Here is a 22,329-nt window from a genome sequence, read left to right as displayed (position 1 = left end):
AATAGCCATATTATAGTCTGATATGATCTGGCAGATCATTTAGCCTTAATCCAAAAACAGGTTAATAGATGTTTATATTTAAATAGAGATTTTAAAGAAGCATTATTTTGATCAAAATTGTTTAAAAGTTATCTTGTAGTGTTGATTACAGGAAATATTTAAAGATGACTTAAAAGTAATGAAACTTATTTATCTTCAAATATAAAGTAAAATTAACTGTTATTTACAAATGTATTTCTAAAATTTAAAAATCAATAAGATGATAATTTCTGATATCAGTTGAAAAGTTTTTTGTTCAGAAATATGACAAATAATGTAGAAATGAAAAATTTCTGTATAAACAAAGAAAAAGAAATAGCAGCAAAGTGATATGCTTTGAAAGAAATCTTCTGGTTTTGCAGACAAAAAAAAATGATCAACATTCATTTACAATAGTTTCTCAATTAATTCTAATATTAAGTTCCCAAAGTTAGCAGCATTCAATGGAGCCTCACTTAATGAGCACAATTTGTACCAGAATCTTACTTGTAATGAGAAACACTCATTAAGGAAAACAATTTTTCTTATATAAATTAATGTAAAATACAATAATGCGTTCCATGCCAGAAAAAAACTCAAATATTTATGTATAACATTTATTCAAAGAAAATTATACAATATACATTATTAAGGAGCGTGAATCATCATCATCATCTTTATCTTTATTTCAATAGATATGCTTTGTTATATAAAAGAAACTTGATTCATAAAATAATATAAAAAATTCTTCTGATTTCATGAACACAAAGATCTGTTTTTTGTTTACAAATTACAAATGCAAGGCAGTTTTCAAGATTTCCATTATATAAATTTTAATAGCTAGGCTGGTATTTTTTAACATTTTTCCTAACAGTGGCACCCTTAACTTGGTAATCTTTTTATTACTGCACCCAATTTTATTACTCCTTTATCAATGTAGAGTTATTGTGCTTTTAGTAATACAGGCATGAAGTATTATAGCTTAACTAAGCACTATATTTTGCAGTACTTCCAAAGTTTAGTAAGGCATCCTAGTCTGCTGTGACACTCCTATTGAAAACCATTGATATAGACTATAAACACAACTAAATAATGAGAATGAAATTTATAATTAGTAATTTTCCATTGATATGAAATAGTAATTAATCATTATTTTTTTAGTGAAACTTCAATAGGAAAAGCTAGTTCTCCTTATATTGAAAATGGTAAATTGAAATTACGTTATATGCAAGGTAACCAATGTAAACTTTTTTCTGGTGAAGAAACAAATATGGAAACAGTCATTGAATTTGAATGTGAAAAAAAGAATTTGGTAAGTTTTATAAAACATTTTATCTCTTTATTTTGTTGTATTTTTGTGCAATACGCTTAAATTTCAATCACACGTTATAAAACCAAAGCTATTGAAGTCATTATTTTAATGAAATAAATATTCTAGTTTTTTACATTACAACCAGGGCTGTGGAGTTGGAGTCGTGGAGTTTTGGTGTTTTAGCCGGAGTCGTCTAAAAATCCGCCAACTCTGACTCCTTTTTATTTACCAACTTGTTATGTATATAAAATGGAAAAGTATTGGAATCGTGTCAAATTTGACTCTCCAAGGTTTTTTTTTGCAAATTTACACATTTGGAAACCTCAAAAAAGTCAATTAAAGGGGAAAAATTTGCGCGCTTGTCTGTGTTGGTGTCTAATTTGTTTAATTTCTTTATTTTCTGTTCTGAGATATTAAACGTCTCAGAATGGGTAAAGTTTAAGAAACAAAATGTGGCACTGTAGCTTGCATATAAAGGGGCTTTAATACTATTAAATTTTGGTTTTTAATTAAAGATTGACAGGGTGAAGACATAAAAGGGGTTATGTGTCATATCTCTTAATGAATATTTTACTCATTATTAGCATTCAAAATTTAAAAAAATAAAATAAAACTCGTCTCTACCCTCAAAGTAAGCTTTTTTTGTCATTTTATAATAGTACAGTAAACCCGTTAAGATGTTCTTGCCTAAGATGTTAGAATGTATATGGGGACATGGTTTAGTTCAACCACTTTGACATTTAATAACTAACTCCTGTGTTAAACCATCTGACTCCGGTTCTGACCACTCTGACCACAGAAATTATTAGGCTTCAAACAGGGTAAACAAAATCATGCCTCCCACACACAGTCTAACATCCACACATATAGAAAAAACCTCTAATATTTTTCATATCTAGAAACTTCAAGGTGTTCAGAGTCCAAAACTGTAAAAATTTGAGAAGGGTCATTTTTTGACCGAGCACTACACTTTCCCTCTGTTATATATAACAGCCAGAAAAGTAAAAATTATCGAATACATATTTATATATTACTTAGAGGAGTCTTTTAGCTTTGGAATAAAAAGTTTCTATGTTCTATCCTTATTAGAACTCTATTTATTGAATTTTTTATTCTGAGGTCATGTGATGACATTAGAATTTCTGGGTCTTTTTCATAACAAGTCCACCCCTGGTCGGAGTTGGATATTATTTTATTTCTAAAGAATTTCATTGATTGCTTAGTGCTTAAAACTATTCTGGATTCTTAAAGCTGTTATTCTGTTTGTGCTGTTGATAAGTGTATCAGTATTTAAGAATTTTCTTATTATAATTTATTTAGTATGATTGTTTTCTGTAATATGATATACTAGTAGCCCAGGATGCCCCCTAGTGGGCGTTCTAGCGTTTTTTGTTATTTGCCCCCTAGTGAACATTACAGGCATTCCGTGACAATAATAAATTCCCATTACAAATATACTGAATTATTTATATTGTTATATTGACCAAATAATAATTTATTGGCCAAATGAATAATAATAATTTATATTGTTAATTTAAATAATAATTAAAATTGTTAATTTGAATGTTTGAAATATGTGACACAATAGGGGCGCCTCTAGTGTCCATTACCATACTGTTACGTGGACAAATGGATACCCGTTGAATGGGTTATATATATAGATGTACAGTACTGTTAACGGCTATTGTTTCTAGACTTTTTTGTATAGTGTGTGTGTGTTATGACATCTATACATGAAAGTACATAGGCACAAAAGTACCTTATATATTCTCTACAGGTGCTTTATTTTATGGCAAATTCTGAGTACTTACTTATTTTTTTCAGTTATATTGTGGATGTTTGAAAATGATATGTGTAATTTTTGTTTTGTCAATGAATATGATGTATGATTTGTTGTGATAGATTATTTTGCCTACAATTTATGATTAATCACAGCATACTTTGCTGTTTTCTAAGACTGTCCGTGGTAAACCTCTATATTTGTAATATGTAATAATTTGTTTGTGTGCAAATGTTTGATGTATTGTTTATTTTTAATTGTATATTATGTTAATATAAATAGTTTGAATGTGCTAAACTTGCAGCCTGATGTAATGTATAGTTTCAGGCATGATATGGCATTTCATACAGATTATTTATTATTATTTTCTCTTTTAATATAATAAAGTAACAAACTTATATTAAATAATTTTATAGGATAGTGAACCACAATTTATTGGAATGGAAAATTGTACATACTACTTCTCTTGGTCAACAGCATATGCTTGTCCTGTTGAAGATAAGGATGATTCAGAAAACTGTGTTGTAGAAAATCCTACTACAGGTTTAATTATTATAAGTTTGAATTTTATACTTATAGAAAAAATATATATATATATATTAATGTAATATATTCTTTTAAAAATAGGTTTTAAATATAATTTATCATCATTAAAGAAAGTTGGGTCATATGAAGTTATGACTTCAAATTCAGAACATAAGTATTATCTCAATGTATGTGGTGCTATAAAAAATAGTACTTGTGGACCAAATGTTGGTAAGATTATTATTATTATTATTATTAAATTTTAAAAATACAAATACCTGTATTTAAAAAAATATATATTCTATTAGGATCTTGTCAAGAAGATGAAGAAAGTAATAAAAGATGGAATGCAGGCCTAGCAAATTCTAAATTAAATTTTCATGAAGGAGTATTGACTTTAAATTATAGTGGTGGGGATATTTGTCATGGAAAGTATTCACGTCATACTATAATAGAATTCAAGTGTGGTAGTGGAGAAGGAAAGCCCATGTTTCAGTTTGAATCTGAAGATTGTACTTATTATTTTATTTGGTCAACATCATTAGCTTGTGAAAACAAAGTAATTTCTTTAAATATTATAATTTAAGATTATCTGTTAATAATTATTTTCAAATAATAATAATATTTTTTTTTGCAGAAACATTGCATAATTTCAAATGGTTCAGAGTCATATGATTTAACACCATTAAGCAAGTCAACTTATACTGTAAATGATTTAACGGGTAAAAATGATTTATATTATTTAAGTGTATGTGATTCAGTCAACATAAATGGAATAGGTTGTCCTCCAGATGCTGGAATTTGCAAAATTAATAAAGTCAATAAATCAGCTACAGTAAGTAAAAGTCTATTTGCTTTATTTTTGTTTATAAATGAAGATTAATAAAAGTTTTAAAAAATTTTAAGAGTCTTGGAATTCCAACATCACCAATGATTGATTTTGAAGGCTATGTAACAATACTTTATCCATTTGGATCATTGTGTGAAAATGGGAAGAAAAAACTGACATCAAGAATTAAATTTATTTGCGATACTTCAACAGAAATGGTAAATATCATAATTGCATTAATGCTTTAAAATATTTAATTTCAATTCTTTGAAGAAGTTTTATTTTTGTTGAATGATTAGATTATATTATTACATGTCAAATGATAATAGTTTTAATTCTTTTAAAACTATTATCATAATTCTTTTGCAATTTTCATAAAGTTTGATGAGAAAAAAAATTGTTTTTGATAAATTTTTTTAATTTTTGGATTTATATATTTGTTAGTTTCATAAATTTCATATTTCTGATGTAGAATGTTTTTAAATTATACATTACAATAATAAAACCTCAAAATTTGCACATCAGAAGATCAAAACTTATGGAGTATGCAATTATTAAAGTAAGAAAAAACACTGGAAATTTTATCCTGTTGCACTTTTCATTTTATCAAATCATATTGCTTATGTTTAATTTCTGTTACATCCACAAGAAGAGAATTAGTTGAGATTTTCAGTGTATTGCTTAGAGGAGACAGATAAGTCTCTAATAATGTTATTACTGCAGAAAGTACCTTTTTTTCTTGTTAGATTCCTGACTAAATTATCAGCTTTCTACCTTATTGTCATTACTATCAGCTGTATTTCAGCTTTGTTAGCTGGATTATTTTTGCAAATACAAATATTTGCATTAGCTTCAAAATAATTGGACATTTTACATGTTTTGACATTTGGTCCACAGTGGATGTTCTTCCAATAGATCTTCAATGTGTCAGAAATTATTCTCTGCATTACAAGATAAAACCTTTACTTTCTTGAAGTAATCCTCTCTAACTGTAGAATATATAAGATCCAAAGCTTTCTTGATTTTATTGCAAGCACTTAGAATGTCCAGTTTGCTATATTCTGATCCTGTTTCAATTTCTTGTATAAGATGTTGAAGTAGAAATTTACTATATCTATGTTTTAAGCACCAGATCTAGTGGCTGGGAGCACTGGTGCTGTTTTGTAGGAAAAACATCAAATTGACATTAGACAGCTTAGTTATGTCCTTTGTCTCCAGAAAATCTATCCAAAATCACAAAGCATTTCTGTTACAATATCACATTTCTATATTGAATGCTTTTAGATAGTTATGGAAAATTCTTGATGTCATCCAGACATTTTTGTTTTTTAAAGTAAATTTAGTTTTGAAATTATTCAACTATTCATTGGAAGCCTTGAAATCTTCTATCCCTGTGCAAAAAAACACTAGGAACTGGAAGATATACTCTTCTCTTTGAAACCAGTTGTACAAATCTTCCTCTAAATTGTACAAAGTGCATGAAAATTTGTACAAAAGTCATACAAATTTTCATACACTTTCAGTTACTTATTGTAACTTTTATCAAAATTTTATAAGTCAGATTATTTATAAATAAAAAAGAATGGTTATTTTATTTGATTTGAAAATTTTAAAACTATTAAAATTGTTGTTGGCAAATTTAACCATTAAAAAATTATACATTCTTTAAATCATGTTTGCCAGATGTCCTGTTGATAAGATATAAGCTTGCTTACTGCCATGGGAAATAGGCATAATCAAGACTTTATAGTTTACCAAGGGCAAACAGATCAAGGCATTGTTGCTCATGTTGACAACTCCATTATGTATCAGGATCTGTTCTAGTAGACATAATTGTGGGCTGGTTGGCCACACTTATGAACATTAGAACAAAATACAACCTATAATGTTTTGTGCATTTTATCAATTAATAAAGTAATTAATTTGTAATTATAAGTATTAACACATAATGAGATAAATAATACTGTTTAAATTTAATTAAAATATAGTATCTGTATATATGTAAAATGTTTAAGTATTATGTATGTTTTTAAATAACTAAAAAAATACAATGTTTTGAATAAATAGGGTGAACCTGAACTGATAACTTCTGAAGAAGATTGCCATTATGAATTTGAATGGAAAACTAATCTTGTGTGTCCAAAAAGTAATATTACTGAAAATCCTTCAGTTATTAATTGTGTTTACAGAGATGCTAACAAAGGGATTGACATTGATCTTTCACCATTAAGAAAAGTTAATTCTTCATATGTGGTAAGTATATAAAAGTAACAATTCAACAAATAGAATGTCATAGTCATATCCAACTTTTTAGAACACAAAAATTGCACATTATAAAAAGTTCATTTTCTTTTAAGTGTTATATAAAAATACAAAAGATCTAGGTAAAAAAATTTAATCTAGAAAGAAGTTTGACTGATTCAATTTTAAATTAAGTACAATGATTTGAAGTAATGATTTGAATAATTTTTTGAAGTTGATAAAATAGTTAACTGATTTTTTTTTGTGTTAATAATACAAATATGTTTAAAAAGTTTTGAATAATAAGAGTTATTAAAGTAAAAATATTTAATTTAATAGTCATTTGATGAACCAATTTAAAATTATATATATATTATTCTTGAAAGTTTTCCATATATAAAAATTGAATTATATTTATTAAGATATGTACATTACTTATATTAATTAGTAATTAGTTCAATATTATATAATTGTTAAATATTGTTATGGTTCTTGTCATTTGATTCCTACAATTATAAATAAATAGCTTTCTTTTTTAGGGGTAAAAGATAATATAAAATATAGTTAAATATTTTGTTATAAATAAATATTTATTGAGTAATTAAAAATCCAGCATGAAAAATAATTTAATGTAAAAACAAACAAGGTTTTGTTTTTATATTCAATTATTTTTACATGCTGTATTTTGGTAATCTTTTTATTAATTTATATAAAATTACCGAGTTTCTCTTCTACTTACATGGTTGTTATGATACATTAAAGTTGTTGGCTTGGCATGTTTTTAACAATATCAAGTAAAACATAGGAAAAATTTATCATTTTTCTTCTGTAATTATCTATCTGTTAAGTTATTGATTTGTGAAAGTGCTTTATATTAGATTACATTCTACAAATATGATATAGTGATTCTTGTTATTAAGGAATTTTGGTTATAAATTTATTGAATTAATTTAGATAAATATTGAAATATTTATCTAAATTAAAAATTAATATAATAGTCATTATAATTATAATTTTAGAAACTTATTAACAAGAATTATAAATTTCTTGCTAAAGAACTTTTCATATGTAATTGCTTATTAAACTGTTTGTCATTTAAGATTATTGTATAGTCTGATGTTGATAAGAAATTTTTCAATTTACATAAATTTCAGTATTCAAAAAATTATGTATATTAGATTCAAATTTATATTCATCTTTTTTCATAAATATTTATTATAAATTGTTGTAAAAGTGTTTATATTTTTAATATACTACAAAATAGCCAATCCTGTTGTTACTTTTTTAACCTTTTAGTGTTTATATTGTTTTATGATTAAAATTTCTAAAGCTGTTTTTTAAAAATGAAGAATAACTTTTATTAACAATTGGATTAGACATACATAATGCAATTTTTATCTGTTATCTAAATAGGTGAAAAGTAAACGTAATACATATTTACTGAATATCTGTGGATCAGTTAATTCATCAAAATCAGGTTGTTCTTCTGCTGCTGTTTGTCGCCAAGTTCAACATATAACTGAGAATGAAAATTTTGGTTCTGTAAATAGTGCCAGTCTTTCATATAATGCTGAAACATTGACATTGAATTACGCTGAAGGAGGTAGTTGTATTATGAGTTGTAAGTATTAGGAATTTTTATTCAATGATTTCAGTTTATTTTGTAAAATGATGTATCTTTTTTAGCAGAATTCTTATAGGAATTAGATATATCATAATCTTATATCTCTTATTTGTGATTGATAATGCATTGTTAATCTGAATATGTTTATACTTAGAACTTCTTATTTATATAAGCAATTTTTTCAACAGTTTTTGCCAAATTGTTGAAAAATAAGTTGTTACATAAAGAAAAATTCTTGTTTGAATCAGAAAAATGTTATGGTTAGGTGAAAACCAAGTCTTTATTTATTTATTTTTAACAATTTTACATTAGCATAAGGTTTATAGCTCCAGTTAATTTACATGTTTTGTATACCACATAAAACAATACAAAATTATTTATTGAAAGCTGTTTTTACAATATTCACTCAAGATGTTCATGTAAACAATGTACAGATCTAAAACTGAATTATCAGAATACAAGAAGTAGATTGATTAAAGAATAATGTATCTAGGTAAAAGAAATGTCAAGATATACAGTAGAGTGTCATTTATCCAAATCAATTGGGGACTGGGGTTGTTCGGATAACTTATTTTTCAGATAACCGATTATGTACGAAAAAATATATTAACCTATCCCACGTTGAAATTTTTCTCCGTTGCGTGTCGCTTTGTGTTGAATTTTCGTCAATGTTAAGCCTAATGTAAACTTTTCAAAATAATAATTGTGGCTATTGTATCGTTAAAAATTATTTCTTTATTTTTTACAAACAAAATAAANATTTAAAATCAACTGTAGTGCGTACCATAAAACAGAAATACAATAGAGCGTCGTTTATCCAAATCAATTGGGGACTGGGGTAGTTTGGATAACTTATTTTTCGGATAACTGATTATGTACAAAAAAGTATATTAACTTATCCCATGTTGAAATTTTTCTCCGTTGCGTGTCGCTTCGCATTGAATTTTCGTCGATGTTAAGCCTAACATAAACTTTTCAAAATAATAATTGTGGCTCCGTTGCGTGTCGCTTCGCATTGAATTTTCGTCGATGTTAAGCCTAATGTAAACTTTTCAAAATAATAATTGTGGCTATTGTATCGTTAAAAATTATTTCTTTATTTTTTACAAACAAAATAAATATATTGAAAAATATAAAAACCAAAAGAAATGTACTTTAGAAGTTGATCTAGTATCAAAAACATTCAATTCAGCACCACACACAGTCTTCAGAAAAACACTGCATGAAAGTGCCAGTGCTGCCAGCTAAAATACACACAACAACAAAAAAAATATTGGAGTAGCCCAAGATATAGCCAAAGGTTGCAGCGCCACAGTGCTAGCGAAAATTTAAATTTGCTGACTGAAATTCTTTCAGATAAACAACGCTCTACTGTAATTTTATATTTTAACATAACAATACACGGTGCATTCAAGTTTTAAGGTCTTCCATTTTTTTTCTGACAAAATACTTACACAAACAATTTGAAACTTCTGTCACTAATCAACATAATCTCTCTGCAGATGTACACATTTTTCACAATGTTGATGCCATGACATCATGGCTGCTGCAAATGCTTTTTTAGGGGTTTGTTTTGATCACTGGAAAATTGCTGATGCTAGAGTTGCATGACTGGAAAATGTGCGACCACAGAGGGTGTCCTTCATCGTTGGAAAAAAAACCAAAAATTGCTAGGAGCAAGGTCAGGTGAGTAGGGAGCATGAGAAACCACTACAAAGTTGTTTTCACGAAGAAGCTCCTGTGTGTTAACATCATCTGATGAGCTGGAGCATTGTCTTGCTGGAAGAGCACTTGTGCAGCTTTTTCCAGCTGTTTTTTTCACAATGCTGGAAGCAGTTCATAATGACAACATGATTGTGCACGTGAAGCAACTTGCTTCACACATGCAATCATGTTGTCACACCAGCTGGGTGCACCAGCTGGTGTGACAACATGACAGACATGGATGTTTTGGTTCATTGTCACACAATGTTTGCCACGAACACACATTTTTCATATCCATGACACCACCACTGCATGTGTCACTCAACTGGCAATGAATTTCGGTGGGTGTCACTCCACACAAGTGTAAAAAATGAATGATTACATGTTGACTTGTAATGAAAACATCACCATTTTAAGTATCAAAAATGCCTCTCATTTGAATTGCTTCTGCTAGAGTTCCGTGCAACATGTGGTGCTATCCTTTCTTTTATGCAACCACAAACAATGTCTGCTTCTTTTAAAAAAAAAAAACTCATGTTGCTACCTGTTCCCTTTCCCTAGAAAAAAAAAATAGGAGATCTTACAACTTGAATGCACCTCATAATTATAATTTCATAACAACAATTTTCAATATTAATTAATTTTAATTTTTTAAATATAATCATTGAACATAAGAAATTTGTCTCTCAAGCACTATAAAGTGCAGTTAATTGAACACTAGGCATCCTTTCATCCTTTTATTTGTTCTTTTAGTTGAAACTTGTAACTAATGTTAACCCAATCGGAGAAAAACAACCTATCACCAAAACCCATAATAATATGTAATTACAATATAACATCTTCAGCTTTTTTACTCTGTTGATCAGTCAGTTAAGGGCCTTAACTGACTTTGTTCTTTGAAAGGACCACCCATTAACTTCCTCTGTGGACTCTTCATAATTTGTGGAATGAGTTAACAAAGGGAAAGGAAGGTCTTTATGTAGGGATAGGAGACACGAAAAGACTTCACTTTTGAATCAGACTTGAACTTGGAGATGACTATTTGTTTGCTCCTGTACCAACTATTTTTTAAGTTTGAGTTTTGAATAATAACCTTTATATATTTACCAATGAGCTAGACTATACTACATAAGAGTGGCTGTAGCAAAGCCATGTTTAAAGAAACTTGAATATACAACCACCATTTTTCTTTTAGTTAAGGGTGTGGCATTTGTGTTGTATAAAGGCAACGAGCTAGAATATTCTAACTTGTATATATTATAAGCAAAATGTTCCATCATCATTACACACAAATAATATAAATTTAATAATTAATTTGATTTTACAATTTGAAATTTCANGCAAAATGAGTAATTATTACATTTATCAATATTTTTGATGATAAATTATAGCTTTTCGCTATTTTTATTTATAAATAAATAAAAACAAATTATACTTTGTTATTTATATTTTTATTATACATAGAAGGAAGTAAATAATTATTTGATAAATATAATTAAAACGTTCACGAAATCTTTCGTTAATGAAAAGATTCCGTTATTGTTGCAAGGAAAAAGAAAATGAAATTATTTAGAAGAGCGATCTACATGAAAAATTATGAAGATTGCTTAAGCTTTTTCATTTTCGAAGCTTTAAATTTTAATGATTTCTTCTCAGTAGAGAAGAATAGAATAGAAGAAGAAAAGAAGCAAAGACATCAGTAACAACTTAGAAATATTGTTTTAATGATTTAGTCTCATTTGAGTCTATCATTAGTCTCTATCATATATATAGTCTCTATCATTTCATTATAGTCATAATGAAATGATTATGACTAAATCATGAAATGATTTAGTCATAATGACATTCTTCTCAGTGTGCTTCTTCTTCTATTTTTTTCTTTTGCTAATATAAGAATGCTGACAGCCTGATACCAGGTGGTTAATGTGGGTAGCCTATCGCTCTGGAAGACCTGAGTGAATCTGGACGGGTTGAAAAACCGCTAAATTTTTCAGGGGTGGTCCGTCCGGATATGTCAAGCTCGCTTAAAAAGTCCTCATAGTACCCACAGGGCGGAGAGAGTTAAAAAAATATATATATACAAGCCTAATAAGTTACATTTACTTTCCGATTCATCAAAGTAATGATTTCATCACTGTAGATTTTATTTCGTGTTTTAAGAAGGTTTAATTCTTATTTAACTTAAGAACGTACTTAGAAGATTTGAAACTCGGATTTTCTTAGGAAAGTTCAAAATGAATTCCAAATAGTTCGAAGCCATTTATTATTTGATCCTGTAAGAAAATGAACAAAATGATTGATATGAATTCAACATTCAGAAAAAAGTTCATGCAAATGTATCATCTTATAAAATCAATAGAGTAAAAAACTTATGAACAATGTTGTTAAATGAGTCCAACTCTTGAGATTCTTTCATATCTGTCATGTTATTTTTCTTTCTCTTCTCTTAGACACAAATCTCACTCGAATATGAATATTAGAGGTATTGATTCCAATATATTTAAATTTTATTATCACTCAATGAATATTGTCAAATCTCTTCTAGTTTACGAAAATTTTATTTCTGTTTGTGTTTTACTACTGAAAAATTGACTTTCTTATTATAATACCATTTTCATTAACTTTTCTAATGATTTTATTTAGAAATAATTAGAGAAGTTATTTAAATTAGTGACATACGATGACGTTTAAAACATGAAAAACAACAGGTAGAAAGACATTAAGGAGATTGGTGTTGTATTCAGCAGCACCAATCTTCTTAATGCCTTTCTACATACTGTACTTCTGTTTTTCATGTTAAAATTACGAATTCAAAAGTATTGTTCCTGTTATGTTTAACAAAATAGAAACTCAATTTTTTAAAATACAGTATTTAATTTTTTAATAATTTCAGCTAAATGTTAAAAATTTATGTTTGAACATAAATTTTTATTTTAAGCAAGTTAACATTAATTGAACTTTCAGGCTATCTGCTTATTAATAGTAGCATTAAAGTAGCCCAATTCAAAGTGACAATCATTTGGCTTATGCTTATTGCAAAATTTCAACATCTGTAAATCCATAATAATGAGATATTTGTCAAGTTCATCCATATACATTCATTTAAAAAAATTTCATTTGCATTTCAACTCAAGACTTGCTTTTACTAATTCAGCTTTTATTTCATAACTTGTTTTTTACAAAACAGCCATGTTGTTATAAAAGTTGTGATCATATTTCGGTGCATATGCTCTCTTTAGTACAGCTAACAACTTCCTTTTTTCTAATTACATGGTGTACAACTAGTTGACAATTAAACTTGGTTATACTTAAAATGTAAAAATTTAAAATTTATGAAATATAATTTGCTTTGAATGTGCAAATTAAATTTATTTAGGTATATAAAGTATAATGTCATTGCTAAATTGTTACAATATTATTAACAAATAAATAAATAATGTATAACAAATTGAAAAGTCTCACGGAAATAAAACTAAGTTTATTAGATTTCAGATAATAAAATTTTTATACCAGCTATTGATTATATATTATTGAATCAAAAATTTAGAAAAAATAATAGTGAATGATTATGTTAATTTATTAATATTACCATTATTTTAAATCTGTGAGTTATTCTGTTATTTTATTGTTATGATGTCAAGTAATAAAGCTTTTCAATTTTTTAGCATCTAGAAAACGATTTACAAACATCTTATTTTCCTGTAATCCAAAAGCTGGAACTGGAGAACCAAAAGTCTTGAAGGTATGTAGAACATTCTATGCTTTATCTTCACTTTTTGATTTAAGTAAGTAGTATTGAATTTAAAATTAATTATAGCAAACTATGAAGTATGTGTGTGTTTGTAAGCACATATACACATTTGAGATATTTCAGAACAATTTATAAATTCAAATCTTCAATGTATTTTGTAGCAAAAGAATTTAACAGGATTTATGTAACAAATAAAAGAAAAACAAATTGAAAATTTATCATTAATATTAGCATTGTTAGTATAAATGGATTTAAATTGTATCACCTATTTTCACTTCACATATTTCAAATAGAGTTTTTCATTATGTAAACTAATTTATTGAATTTACAAGATTTTTCTTTCCTGATTTAAAACGTAGTCTAACAATATTTTTGGCATTCATTTTGAATCTTCTTGTATAGGTACCAATAAATTTTTAATAGGAAAAAGATCTTAACTATTTTCAAATGAAGGTGTAACTTTAGTATTTGGTAAATTTAGTCAACTTTTATTAATATTGAATGTGACATTATTTTATTGGAAAATAGCTTTTCTTCTAAAATTGTATACATATCTGAATTCTGCAAATAAAGTTTGCATAAAATATTAATATAAATTCTTTTTACTTTTGCTTCTCTTCTGCCAGAAATTTTTTCTCTCTGATGGTTGAATAATTTAATAAATTGCATTTCAGTAAAATAATTTCTTACTAATGCCAAGTTCAGGTAGATCTTCTGTTATAATTTTTTCTATATTGTTCTTTATTCCTCTAGCTAGTTTTCCTACTAGTTCTGAGATTCTTTACTAATTGCCAGAACATTTTGCCCCCATCTTTATACTTTCTTTCTATTTTTATTCCAACATTTTTGTTTAGCAGTCTTTACACACAGTTTGGCTCTCTTACATTTAACTTTACAATCTAATAGGTTGCTTGTTGGCCTTATTTGCCAGATATCTTTTATTATTCTATTATATGTATAACTTAATATTTTCAAAATAAATGTCAAATAACAATTGTTATGATATATTATTAAATTTTTTTATTTTGTATAGGAAACAGCATGTTTTGCAGTTTTTAAATGGGAGACAAATTTAGTTTGTAGAAGTTATCAAAGGCCATGTTCTTTTAATGCACAAGGTCAACACTATGATTTTCAGTTATTATCAAGTTTAAGCCATGACTGGAATACAACAGATAGTGAAGGAAATATGTAATTATTATAAATTATAATTATTAAATATTATAACCATAATTAAAAGTGTAATGAATATTTTACTTGATAACATTATCAGAAATTATTAAGACTAATCTGTTCTTCAAATGATTTATATATACAATGGAGCATCGATTATCCAAAACAATTCGGGACTGGGGTTGTGGGGACTGGGAATTTTTTCATACATAATCAGTTATCCGATTATGTTTGAAAAAATATATTAACCTATCCCATGTTGAAATTTGTTCAAATCCTGGCACGTCCCTAAGTACCCTCTCATGTTCGCGGCAATGCTGTCAGCTAAAACACGCACACCAATAAAAATAATATTCGAGTAACTCAAGACATAGCCAAATATTGCAGCGCCACAGCACTAGTGGAAATTTAAATTTGCTGACTGGAACGCTTTCGGTTAATCAATATTTCAGTTCATCGATATTCGCATAATTTATGCTCTACTGTATATATAGTAAAAGAATACTGTATATATATTAAAAGAAAGTGGTGCTGAAAGACAGACTATACATCATATCTTGGAAGGTTGTCCAGTAAGATCTTTCCCGGGACAACTGAGTGACTTCCTGATTGTGACTGAAAGTGCTTTAAACTATATTTCTAACTTAGATTTACATTTATGATTTGTGTTCTTACTTTTTCTGCTTTCTGTTCTTGTTAACAATTAGATGTGTAGCCATACGCTAAATAAATAAATAAATAGTAAAAGAATAATAGTTATATATTTAAATACTAAAAGTATCAAGGACTTTTGTTGTTAAAATCAAAATTATACAGAAAACTGATCAGTTAAAAATTTTTCTTCATTAAGTTTTTCTTATTATTTTAAGTTGGAAGATATCTTTATTATTTTCTCTTTTAGACTTACAAAATTCAATTTAAACATTTGTTTTTCATTTAAATCTGTTTTAATGATTATAAAATAAGAAATCTTTATTAATAATAAAGTAATCATTTATAATTTTTTTATTATAGATACTGGTTGAATTTGTGTAGAGAAACTAAGATTAATAAAGATTACTTAACTTGCCAAAATTCACCTGTATGTAGAAAGGATACTAAGGGTAATGTTGCTTCTTTAGGAAAGTCACAGTCTCAAGAATTTCATATTGATAGTAAGTAAAACAGTTAAAAATTTATATTTATTTTATTTTTTCTAAAAATTAACTTATTTATTTTTAATTGTTTAGGTAATCATAATATTCTTCTAAGCTATGCAGATGGAAGTGATTCAGTCTGCCCACGTAAAAATACATATGCAAAAACAAATATCAAATTCATTTGTGGTAATACATTGAGTACTCCAAAATATACATCAGGTCCTAATGATGAATGTGTGTTTGAATTTTTATGGAAAACTAGAATTGCATGTGCAGAAGAAAAGTAAGAATGAATTGCTTGTTTATTAGTTATAACTATATAATGATTTCAGTATTTAAATAATATAATTAAAATGATTTTTATAAATGAAATATTTAATTTTGTCAATCAAAAATTGCAAACAGATTATTGGTCAAATTGTAATTATTTTAAAATATTTTACTCGAGGAAAATAGTATAATTGCAGATAATTGTGAATCTGATATTTGAACTCTTAAATGTCCTAATAACTCATTTATTGAAATAATTTTATTTACTTAAAATTTATTTTTATTTTAAAAAATAAATTTTTTATGTAATTTTAATAATAAGTAATTAGTTCTGTAATTTTTCTCCAATAGTAATATTAGTAAATATTCAATAGAAGATTATCTTAACCACACACTTGTAAATTAGCAATCATTTATATTCTCATTGCTGAAAATGTGATTAAAAAATTCTATCATGAATATTTGAGTCAAAAAAATTCATTCAAATTTATTTATTTATTTATAGGTTTATGTAAGATAATATAATAATATACCTTATTTTTTGTCCAACACGTTAAATATTTTCTTGATAGAGTACTGTTATATCACATTGTCTATACATACAAGAATTTCCTTAATGACAGCATATTCTTCAGCCAATCTTTAAACCATGCTGTTTAAAGATTGGCTGAATTTTGCAGTAATTCCTCCACAGTATTAATTTGTTTTGTGCTATGATATTATCAGAATAAAACAGTCATCCACAGTTTATGGTGATGAACTATATAACTTGTCTGGTACACTTCTCTTATGAAAGCTCTTGTAAAAAAAAAAATCCATTACAGTTGTTTTACATGGAAATATTTAACTTTAATAAATAATAAATTGCATGACCTCTTTTGCTTGTTTTATTACCTCATTAAGTAGTATGGAAAGGTAAAGCAATATGAAACCCACTATATAAAATTTATATTTATTTTATTTTTTCTAAAAATTAACTTATTTATTTTTAATTGTTTAGGTAATCATAATATTCTTCTAAGCTATGCAGATGGAAGTGATTCAGTCTGCCCACGTAAAAATACATATGCAAAAACAAATATCAAATTCATTTGTGGTAATACATTGAGTACTCCAAAATATACATCAGGTCCTAATGATGAATGTGTGTTTGAATTTTTATGGAAAACTAGAATTGCATGTGCAGAAGAAAAGTAAGAATGAATTGCTTGTTTATTAGTTATAACTATATAATGATTTCAGTATTTAAATAATATAATTAAAATGATTTTTATAAATGAAATATTTAATTTTGTCAATCAAAAATTGCAAACAGATTATTGGTCAAATTGTAATTATTTTAAAATATTTTACTCGAGGAAAATAGTATAATTGCAGATAATTGTGAATCTGATATTTGAACTCTTAAATGTCCTAATAACTCATTTATTGAAATAATTTTATTTACTTAAAATTTATTTTTATTTTAAAAAATAAATTTTTTATGTAATTTTAATAATAAGTAATTAGTTCTGTAATTTTTCTCCAATAGTAATATTAGTAAATATTCAATAGAAGATTATCTTAACCACACACTTGTAAATTAGCAATCATTTATATTCTCATTGCTGAAAATGTGATTAAAAAATTCTATCATGAATATTTGAGTCAAAAAAATTCATTCAAATTTATTTATTTATTTATAGGTTTATGTAAGATAATATAATAATATACCTTATTTTTTGTCCAACACGTTAAATATTTTCTTGATAGAGTACTGTTATATCACATTGTCTATACATACAAGAATTTCCTTAATGACAGCATATTCTTCAGCCAATCTTTAAACCATGCTGTTTAAAGATTGGCTGAATTTTGCAGTAATTCCTCCACAGTATTAATTTGTTTTGTGCTATGATATTATCAGAATAAAACAGTCATCCACAGTTTATGGTGATGAACTATATAACTTGTCTGGTACACTTCTCTTATGAAAGCTCTTGTAAAAAAAAAAATCCATTACAGTTGTTTTACATGGAAATATTTAACTTTAATAAATAATAAATTGCATGACCTCTTTTGCTTGTTTTATTACCTCATTAAGTAGTATGGAAAGGTAAAGCAATATGAAACCCACTATATAAAATTTATATTTATAAATATAAATAATATAAAAATTGTAAGCCATTGAAGATGTAGTAGAAGATAAGTCTTCAAGCTTGAGAATCCAGTTTCAGACTGAATTCTGAAACTGACAGCATTTGGATAATTCATTGACAATGCTAAGACTTTTTCTAGAAAGTATGTGGGATGAGTGCATTTGTTAACTAAGGTCTGAATAGCCAATCATCCTTATTGACTTTTACACCAAAAAATATCATGCACAAGCCATTCTTGAAGTTGTGTTGACTGTGCTGTGAAAATAGCTAGAGAGGTACAAATTTTCAAGCAAGTGCTTTGATTTGGCAAGTTTTCTTTTTATAAGGACCCTACACAAAAAACACTAGCCATATTGGAGTTCCTCACAGTTTTTTGATAGCAGAAAGTCTGAAAGCCTAATGTGAAAGTTGTTGTTCTTAATTAATACAAAAGCTTTAGATTTATTTGCAGTTAAAAGTTGGATGATTTATAAACCTCTTCATGTACTGATTTGGGCCTTATGGTTGTGGGACTTTCAAAATTTGACTTGTTTCATAGCAATATATTTGACGTTACAATAGGAATCAGCTTGTTATATTTTCATTGTAAAACTCTTTGATGAACGTGTCTAACTATGCCACTTCAAAAGTCTAATTTGAAGGATTTGAAAAATAGTTTGGCACCCATTTCAGGAACTTGTCAACAAGAAATTTTATATTCATTAATTCATATTTTATGGACTTGTTTGTTTGCATATAGTTGAATTTTATTTTTTAAATTATTAAAGTTTTATTCTCTATGTATATTTATTAAAATATTAAGTGATAATTAGTTTTTTTTTATTAAAAATTGTTACAATAGTCTTAGACACTATCTCAAAATGTGTTTTAAAATCTCTAAGAAAATACAGTAATTAGAAGGAATTATTATTAAATATTGATATAATGTTATAAATTTTGAAATTAATTTGTTCATTTTTGATTTTAATTAAATTTTATAGGAAAGAAGTTAGGTTAGAAAAAAATGGTATAATATATGAACCAAGATTAAACATGAATATTGATCTCTCTCCTCTACTAAACAAGTAAAGTTTTAATGACTTTTTTAATATATTATTTTGAATATTTATAATTTCAATTGAATTTTGTTTGATTTATATACTAAATGTTAATTATCAAAATTTAAATTCATTTTTAATATAAAGTAATTATTTTTATTTTAAAAAATATTATTAAAGTTTCTTAAATTTATTTCAGAACATACTTTATTGAAGGAATTCATCATGATGAAACGTACATATATGTTATTAATATACAGAAAGGAACCGGTGCAGTTACATCAGAAGCATGTCAGAATGCAGCTGTATGTCAAACAAAACAGCAAGAAAAGTTTTTTAGAGATATTGGATCTTTAGCAACTAGAACATTCTATTTAAAAGGTTAGGTTGTTTATATTACTAATGAATAATTAATTGAACAATTAATGAAAAATTGTTAAATTTGAAATCAATTGTAAGCTTTTATATTACATTTATCACTGTAAAAACTGAATGCAGAAAGTATAATCAACTCCAAAAACACCTAAATCCAGTTACAAAAACAATTTATTAACTGAATTAACATTTTCGACCTTGTTTGAGGCCCATCCTCAGGTTCTTAAGATGGAATGAAAACAAATTTAAAATACTTGTGTTTGAATGTTTGTTTTTGTACTGAATTTAGATGTTTTTGGAGTTGATTAAACTTTTACATTATAATTTACTATATAACTGGAATAAAGTATATAATTCACCATTAACATTTTAGATGTAGAGTTTACAGAATTAAAATTAATACACAGGCATTATTATTAATACACAGGCTAGATTATTTAACAAAATTAATGAACATAATTAATTTTGTTAAAATTTCTATAAAATTCAACAAAAGTAATTAATCATATTATAAAATATCTAATAAAATTAGTAATGGTATCTAGAGCATTCATATGATACTTGATCTTAAATTATTCATCAAAGTTTGGAAATTACATTCCAGTGTTTAAGTATTGTGTGCATGCATAACAATTTTTGCTTAACATAATATGATTTCATTGTCTGCACACAATCATAATATTGATTTAGCTATTCTAAGTACTGTACGTTTAAGATTTTTTTTTTTATGTAAGTTGGGTGTCCAACCTTTTTGTTTCTTTGGGCCGCATTGGAAGAGGTCAGGGAGTTTTGGGCCACAAGTATACAGAATATATACTTGTGGTTCAATATACAAGTATATTTAAGGATTAACATGTCTAGATTATAATAATAAGTATTAAAACTTTATCACAAAAAAAGGATATTTTAAAAAATTACTTCTACAGACACTTTCAATTTTTACATAGAAATAGATAAATTCATTTATTATAAAAGAGACAAATGAAAATTTATTTGAAAAACACAAATATTTGTTTTATTTGGATCTCTAATTAATAAAAAGCGACAAAACACCATTTTAAAGTGCATTTTTATTCAACTAATATAGTTATAAATAATATGCAGCCTAAAAAATAGCAAAAGTGCCAAATGATATTTTTTACATCAAACAAAAAACATAGCCACATTTGGCACAATGTAGCCAAATCTTGCAACGTTGGAATAAATACTAAATAAAGCTGGAGTTGTGACTCGTAGGATTATAGACCCAAATGCGGAGAAAGGAGAAAAAGGATAAATGATGAAGTGAGAAAGGTTGGAAAATTAAGGGTCAATATTTTCATAACAGAAGGTCTAACCTTTCTCACTAGCTTTTATCTTTAGTCCTTTCCCTCCTTTCCCCAAATTTGGGTCTATAATCCTTTGAGTCATAACTCCAGTTTTATTTAGTAGTCCTTCCTCATTCACACATCTCCAAGTATTTGAAAATATTTCCTTTCCACTCAAAAATAAAATATGAATAAAGATTTACGACTTTGTGAAACTTCTGTTTTGAGTTTATGCCGTTGAAATAATTAAATAATAAAAAAATTAAAACATTTGTCGGTTTTGTTTACTTGTTTATTGGGCTGCATTGGAACTTGCCTTGGGCTTCAGGTTGGACACCCGTGATGTAAGTGAATAAAGTAACTTTTTACTTTATGTAAATCTGAAGTATGCTTTTAAATCTTGAAAACTGACATTATAGACTTATCTTTAAAAAATAGAAGTTTTTTAAATAATACTGATCACTATCTCAAGATTATTATATTGTAATGAAAATTTACAGATTTTAAAGTAATGATTGCTATGAAATTAATGAAAGAAATAAAATTACATGAAGCAGGAAATGCAAATATTATTAATCAATTGATATGTTTTGATAATTGAGTTATTCTTAAACTCTGTGAATATATAAATGAAAAATTACGTAGATAGATCACAAATTTCAAAGAGAATATTTAAGAATATAAATGAATTCATTTTATAATCTTGAGCAAAATGTTCTTATTGGATGAAATTAATATTAAGGAAGTGCCCGAGAAATTGGAATTGATACAGTAATGATAATTTGATGTGAATTGTGTGATGTAGAAATAAATTTTTTTTATTTCAAATTGTTTGTCATATTTAAAATATTTGTCAGTAATATATTTAACACTAATTATAAAATTTGTGTAAATTAGCAAATAAATTACTTCCATGATATTTTCATTAAATATTATTAAAATGTATTAGATATAATTTACAAATAAATATTGAAGAAAATAAATGATCCTAGTTTTTTATATAAATAAATATATTGAATTAAAAAAGGTTCATATTTAAATTAGAAATATAATTAATATTTTATTTCAAATCATTACTTCTTTATTACATTATGAAATAAATGATA

The 22,329-nt window shown here is 26.3% G+C and overlaps 1 protein-coding gene across 1 annotated transcript in view; it reads left to right on the top strand.

Moving 5' to 3' along the window:
• LOC111635546 (cation-independent mannose-6-phosphate receptor-like) overlaps positions 1-22,329 on the top strand; it is an 81,853-nt gene that overhangs the window by 54,381 nt on the left and 5,143 nt on the right. The window contains exons 25-39 of the mRNA XM_023380536.1: positions 1,180-1,330; positions 3,527-3,653; positions 3,738-3,866; positions 3,944-4,194; positions 4,273-4,470; positions 4,542-4,682; positions 6,532-6,717; positions 8,119-8,326; positions 13,699-13,775; positions 14,818-14,975; positions 15,972-16,111; positions 16,187-16,379; positions 17,344-17,559; positions 19,485-19,568; positions 19,741-19,922. Coding sequence (XP_023236304.1) covers positions 1,180-1,330; positions 3,527-3,653; positions 3,738-3,866; positions 3,944-4,194; positions 4,273-4,470; positions 4,542-4,682; positions 6,532-6,717; positions 8,119-8,326; positions 13,699-13,775; positions 14,818-14,975; positions 15,972-16,111; positions 16,187-16,379; positions 17,344-17,559; positions 19,485-19,568; positions 19,741-19,922 — 2,441 coding nt within the window. The remainder of the gene's footprint in view (positions 1-1,179; positions 1,331-3,526; positions 3,654-3,737; positions 3,867-3,943; positions 4,195-4,272; positions 4,471-4,541; positions 4,683-6,531; positions 6,718-8,118; positions 8,327-13,698; positions 13,776-14,817; positions 14,976-15,971; positions 16,112-16,186; positions 16,380-17,343; positions 17,560-19,484; positions 19,569-19,740; positions 19,923-22,329) is intronic.

Source organism: Centruroides sculpturatus, unplaced genomic scaffold (genome assembly GCF_000671375.1).
Source record: "Centruroides sculpturatus isolate CEXI.00-Female unplaced genomic scaffold, Cexi_2.0 scaffold1012, whole genome shotgun sequence".
Taxonomy (NCBI): domain Eukaryota; kingdom Metazoa; phylum Arthropoda; class Arachnida; order Scorpiones; family Buthidae; genus Centruroides; species Centruroides sculpturatus.
The sequence above is the reverse complement of the archived record's forward strand: the minus strand, read 5'-3'. Positions and strand labels throughout refer to the sequence as shown.